Source organism: Populus nigra, chromosome 11, assembly GCF_951802175.1.
Source record: "Populus nigra chromosome 11, ddPopNigr1.1, whole genome shotgun sequence".
NCBI classification, from domain to species: domain Eukaryota; kingdom Viridiplantae; phylum Streptophyta; class Magnoliopsida; order Malpighiales; family Salicaceae; genus Populus; species Populus nigra.
Window position 1 is genome coordinate 10,840,199 of NC_084862.1, and position 6,303 is coordinate 10,846,501.

General features: G+C 32.8%; 2 protein-coding genes and 1 long non-coding RNA gene across 4 annotated transcripts; 2 read left to right on the forward strand and 1 right to left on the reverse strand.

Moving 5' to 3' along the window:
• Positions 1–571: 571 nt before the first annotated feature.
• On the forward strand, positions 572–3,213 carry LOC133668772 (double-stranded RNA-binding protein 1-like). Of its 2 annotated transcripts, none has more exons than XM_062088768.1 (4): positions 572–873; positions 1,154–1,420; positions 2,406–2,641; positions 2,769–3,213. In XM_062088768.1, the coding sequence occupies exons 1-4, from the start codon at positions 645–647 to the stop codon at positions 2,985–2,987; spliced, it is 951 nt and encodes a 316-aa protein (XP_061944752.1). In that variant the 5' UTR covers positions 572–644; the 3' UTR covers positions 2,988–3,213. The 2 variants fall into 2 exon arrangements, with proteins under 2 accessions (XP_061944752.1, XP_061944753.1); XM_062088769.1 differs by having other exon boundaries at positions 573–873; positions 1,163–1,420.
• On the reverse strand, positions 2,989–3,912 carry LOC133668775 (uncharacterized). The gene is made up of 2 exons (XR_009833795.1): positions 3,772–3,912; positions 2,989–3,659 (listed from the first exon to the last, which is right to left on the reverse strand). It is a non-coding gene; the product is annotated as an uncharacterized LOC133668775 (long non-coding RNA).
• Positions 3,290–4,248, forward strand: LOC133668774 (uncharacterized). The gene is made up of 3 exons (XM_062088772.1): positions 3,290–3,377; positions 3,500–3,679; positions 3,802–4,248. The coding sequence occupies exons 1-3, from the start codon at positions 3,290–3,292 to the stop codon at positions 4,023–4,025; spliced, it is 492 nt and encodes a 163-aa protein (XP_061944756.1). The 3' UTR covers positions 4,026–4,248.
• Positions 4,249–6,303: the final 2,055 nt, after the last annotated feature.

Below are 6,303 nucleotides of genomic sequence, written 5' to 3' on the forward strand. Positions count from 1 at the left end.
CATCCTTGTCTCCACCTCGCCTTTGAAGCACCTTACTTTTGAAGTTGATTCGCTTGTTTCCACCCCAAGTTTTTTTGATGTATAATATAATTATTGGTAAAAATAATTAAATAAGGGAATAGAACAATCAAGTAAAAATAAATAGATGTAGCATCTCAAGTTTTTCTCAGGGGTGTTTAATAATATTTTAGTTATTATTTTTCAAAGTGTGTTTTCGTTTATAAATATATTAAAATAATATATTTTTTTAATTTTTTAAAATTTATTTTTAATATCAGAAAATCAAAATAATCCAAAAAAATAAAAATATTAATTTAATTTTTTTATCAAAATAATCTAAAAACATAAAAATATTAATTTAATTTTTTTTATCACCCTTATCTTATGAGCAAATGCAAGCAGGAATGATTCTTGACATTTTCTCTAGAAAATCACGAGAAAAGAATAAGAATAAGAATAAGAATAAGAATAAAAAAAAAGTAAAGAAAAAGAAACCTTAAGGAAATTAATTAACTGACAAGAAGTCGCACAACACGTGCACGTGTGTTGATGCATTCTATATAACTGCATCACTCACAGGCAGAGGCAGAGGCAGAGGCCGATGCCATTAAAAAGAAGCAGAGAGCAAGGGACGCCTGGTTACAATGTACAAATCAAATCTTCAAGCAATGTGCCAGCAGAGAGGATGGGAGTTGCCTGCCTATCAAGTCACTAAACAAGGGCAAGATCACAGCCCTCTCTTTTCAGCCACTGTCACCGTCAACGCCACCTCCTTTTCCTCTCCGTCTCCCTCTTCTTCCTCTAAGAAAGCTCAAAGCGAAGCCGCTAAAGTCGCCTATGACCACTTCTCCCTCATCTCCTCCCCCCTTTCTGGTAATTGAAGTCGTAATTTTGTCTCTTTTAATGTAATGAAATTACTTCGTAAATTAATGCCTGATTAAGAATCAATGCTTGCATAATAACATTTGATTATTATAATTTATTTATATTTAGATTAATTAATTATCATTTTAATGTTGTTTTTGTTAATAGAATGTATTGAATGATTGATTGATGCCTGTAATCATGAAGCTTTTTATGATAAATCATTCTAGTGTTGCTTATGCTTATTTACTCTGCATCAAGAAATTAATAAACTGATGTTATGCTGAAGTTTCTGCAGGCAGTACGGGTGGAAGCGCTGGGAAGAATACTCGTCAATCTCATGAAAATCCAACTCCCCTGTCAAATACAAATCCAACTGCTGGGAAGAATACTCGTCAATCTCATGAAAATCCAACTCCCCTGTCAAATGCAAATCCAACTGCTGGGAAGAATACTCGTCAATCTCATGAAAATCCAACTCCCCTGTCAAAAACAAATCCAACTCCCCTGTCAAATAAATCCGGGGCAGTTGCCAAGACTGATGAGAGTTTTGGAGGTGAGAGCAAATTTAGTATTGATTTTTTTTTTCCTTACAAAATCATTGCCGTTTCTTCGTGCTGGAGTGGAGTCAGTTGGGTGTGCTTGATACTCATGGTTGCATTCCAAAACGGCAACCATTTGTTATGGAAACAATAGGTTTTCCTCTCTAAATTGACAGGCATGAAAACAGGTTATATACACAGCATCTAGAATTTTTTTTGCTAAATCAGTTGTCTCTATGGCGTCAAAAGATTAACCAACCTCCTTTAAAAAAAAAAAAAATTGTTCGTATTCAGCTTATGAGAAAAATGAAAGGAACTAAATACTAACCATAACCACATGGCTGAGCTGCCATATATAACAGAGTTTATGAAAATTCTTGATTGTTGAAGATGGGTTAGATCGCGAATCTTGCTTTCCAGCCATACTTGTGGTGAATGGACTCTTCCCCATGCCCAAATCTCAACAAATGGAACTAGAGGAAGTCCTTTTAAGATGCTTACTAAGCTTGCTCTCATAACTTCTCTTGTGTCTATTTCCCTTGTGTCTCATTCAATACTTTTTTTGGGAATATAGAATGGAGGAAAACATAAGAATTTCTACTTCAATTGTTCTATCAGTCTTTTCTTTGTTTATTATTATTATTGTATTTTCTCTGTACTCAGTTGTGCCTCGCTTGGCTGTTGAGAATCTGCTGCCTGCAATCAAAATCATTGTTTTGTAATTGGGTAATTTAATTTATTGGTAGCTTATAGGTTTGTATTGTATAGTATAAAAGGGGAAAGGAGGGACTTTTATATTTAACGCACTGTTGGTTGCCAAGTTATTGCAGCAAATGAGAAACTGAATTCTGATTGAAGAAGGTAGTAGCATCAACTAACCATGGAAACTTGATATTGAATCACCTTATTTTGTGTCTTCAATAACGCCCCTGTTTATTTTGTGCTTTCATGACAAGTCAGTATTTGACACATGCATCTGAATTTTCTCCTGGCTTACAGGTATGCTGCACTTGTTTAAAAACCAGCTGCAAACCTATGCTCAAAAGAGAAATTTCAGTCCACCTGTGTATTCTTGTGAGCGTGTGGGTCTTCCTCATGCTATTCAATTTAAGTGCAAGGTCACTGTAAACGGACAAACCTATGAGAGTCGGGAATATTTTCCCACATTGAACAAAGCTGAAAATGCAGCTGCAAAAGCTGCTATGATGTCATTGTCGCCAAATGGAGTTGAAGAGGTTATTTTTCTAAATCAACTCATTGTGGAGATGCAAAAATCTGTTGGTTACGCTTGCAATTTTTGTGTTTGTATCTTTTAGACACATGATTACACTTCTTTATGTAATTTATTGTTTTCTTTTTTAGGATGAGTCTGGTTATAAGAATCTTTTACAAGAGATGGCTCGGAGAGAAGGTTGTGGTTCACCAACTTATTTTACAGAGAAATCTGGTGAAGCTCATGCGCCTACTTTCATTTCAAAAGTGGAGATAGATGGAGTGAGTTTTACTGGAAAAGAAGCAAGAACAAAGAAGCAAGCAGAGATGAGTGCTGCTAAGATTGCATACACAGCTCGAAGACGTTGACTGGTGCTCAATGGGGATATGGGTTTATGTTATGTATTTGTGCATATCCATGGCAGATGTGTGCGTGCATATGACACCATAGAACAGTGTACAGATATTCCAACGTTTTTGACTATCTTAGAGTACAAGTCGGTAAGATGAACTCAAACTTGCGTCTTCATGCTATTTTAGATAATTTGACATGAATAACAGCTACCTCCGTGTAGAAGCTTTAACTGTGATATAAGATGAACTCACAAAAATCTTCAATGTAGTTTTGTTGAAGAATAGAAAACCACTCCAAGTTTCAGAACCTTCTTTTGATGTCATTTTCTACCTGTTCCTATATTCTAATGGGCCAAAATATTTACCAAATGCCTTCGTGTCTGCTTTCCAATTCCAGAGAAAAAGGTTTGCTGGTTTCAACTGATGAGCACTATTTTTGCATTTTCTTTCCAAAAGAATAAAAATATTGGAATTGGTGGCAGCAAATTCTGTAGTTAGCAATCATAATCCCTCCATTTCATCTCCAGGGCAAGATAGTTGTTCAGCTATGGCAAGCATCACACCTTCGCCTGCCGCAGCCATCTCTTCCTCGCCTAAACATGACCTGACTTCATCTTCTTTGCCTTCTGATTCCCCCACTAATTTAGCCACAAGCTCAAGCATCGAGTATCAAACACAGCCTACAACCTTAAAGATGAACAATTCAAGTAAAATGGATGAGCTTCCTCTCTCATCATCCAATATTCAAAATTCAATGTTATAACTGTCGTCAGAAAGTTTTTTTTTAAAAAGAAGATACCATTAATCATGGATTCCAAATGCTTTTTAGGCTTTCTCCCCAGTAGAGAGACTGATAACTCTGAAAACCCTGAATCGAGTCGAAGCACCAAGAAAATGAAATTGAGAGACAACGATTTGGAGGTTGGAACTGACGATGGTCTTGTTATGATTGTTTCTTTGCAAACGGACACCATAGATTACAAGAAGGTGGTGATAGAGGGGAATGAATCTGAAGCAGTAGCAGTACCAGCCTTCCAGGGGCAATCTCATTGACAATATTGATGTGGAGGATAGAGATGTTGTGGTTTTGGACGAAGCCTTTTCGAGTGATTGACCTAGAGAATGATTAATTCTTCAATTTTTGGAACAAGCTGATTATGTGCATGCTTTGGTTAGTGGTCCCTGAGCAACACTGGGTCATTGTTTAACAAACCAGCCAAAGGATCCAGCTTCTTTTTTGAATTAAAACTTGATTGAAAATTATTTTTTATATAAATTATTTAACAACATAATTAAAATAAATTATAGATAAATAATAAGTTAAATTTTTGATTGACATGTTTGCTGTGAAACATAAAACCTTCTATTTCACGTATGAATTTTTTTATAATTTATTTAATAGAAAGTTGAAGAGTTATGAATAACTCAAATATATGGTATGACTTTAAATCATAAGTGTGCACTTAGCTCAGGCTTAACCCACGAGCCTCAATCTATTTTAGTCTTGGATTTGAATTTATTATTATAAAATAATTCTTTGACATGTAAAAAAACTATTTTTGCTTGCCCCTTGCTTTGTTTAGTTCAACAAATGAATCTGAGTATTGTTTTCTCAAAAGAGTTTTTTTTTTAAAAACCTAAACATTTTTTTCAACTAAAAAATATCAAATTTAAAGCTGAAATGTTTAGGTTTAATTTTGATTTTATGACAGGTAATCAAAGCGGGTAATGTTGGGAATTAATCCAGGTAAATATCAAAATTAATTTTTTATTAGTTTTGGTTCCAAAATCCACTATAAAAATAGAGAGGGTGTGAAAAAAGAGTTTTCTACACCATTTTTTAGAATTTTTAGACTCTTCTTGGTGTCATATTGTTAATGTATTCTCCTCTTTTTAGCTTTGTTTTAAGTTTTGATTTTCCTCCTAAATATAGATGTTAGGTCCATCCTTGTTAAGAGATATCTCAGTTACATTACTTTTGGTTCGTAAACATTGTTTAGAGGTTTTTAGAAGTCCATTTAAGCAATGTGATATTGTTAGAATCTTAAAAAGCTTATTGTAAATATCATTTGCACCAAGTAAGGAGTAATGAAATCTTGAAAAGCTTTATATGTTTTATAATATTTACAAGTTTGCCATTATATATAAAATTGCATGCTTATAGTTTCAACATGTATGAACACTAGAGTTTCCTTGAACATATAATTTATTTAGAATGTTTTTCTTATGATAAACTAAACATCAAAGCTTACTTGTCTAATTATTTTGGATTACAATCTCAAGGCTTTATTCTTTGTATTTTTTTTGTTTAGTTTATACATGTAATTTCACAATCTTGTATGATATATTTATTCCATTTAAAGCAATTTCTATGCATGATGCATGTCATATTTTTTCCCCAAACATCTAAAAATTTGTTTTTGTTTAGTGTATGCTTTTTTGTATGTTCATGCATATCATTTAGTTTTTATTCTAAATTATAATGATATGATGCATGTTTAAAAGAACTAAAATAATATTAAAGTATTTATTTAATCTTGTATAGTTGGAATATTTTTGTTTGTTTACTTGCTTTACAAGCTTTATGTTAGATGTTTTTATTTTCATGTGAGGATCCAAAACTTATTTATAAATATATGGTTATTACTTTTTTTATATAGATTTTATGATGACTTTAACTCAAGAATTGGTTGTCCCAACCAATGTAGTTTCGACAAGTACTACTTATGAAGATTTCACAACATCTTCTACTATGCTTAATAAGATACTTGAAAAACTCAATGGATTGAACTTTAACAAGTGGTAGAAAAAAAAATTATTTCATTTGACCACCTTGAACTTGATAAAGTTCTTGACCGAGAAAGAGTCAAAGTTGCCAAATAATAATCTGATCCCATTATTGTGGCAGCCATGGATGCATGGAGTCATAGTGATTTTGTTTGCAAAAACTACATTTTAATTGGAATAGACAATACATTATATGATGTGTGTAGTTCAATCAAGGCTGAAGATGCCCATATGAAAAAAATTCGCAGTCAATAAATTTTTAAATTTCAAAATGGTTTTTAAATTTCAAAATGGTTGATTTAAGAATTGTTATGAGCCAAGTTCAAGAATTTCAACTTATCTTACATGATATTCATGCTGAAGGTATGTTACTAAGTGAATCATTCCAAGTGGCTATAATAATTGAAAAAAATACCACCATCTTTAAAGGACTTTAAAAATTATGTTAAGCATAAGCATAAGAAAATAAGAGTTGAAGATATCATTCCGAGGTTAATAATAAAAAAGGATAATAAGTTTTTTGAAACAAAAGCTAGCTCTTTCC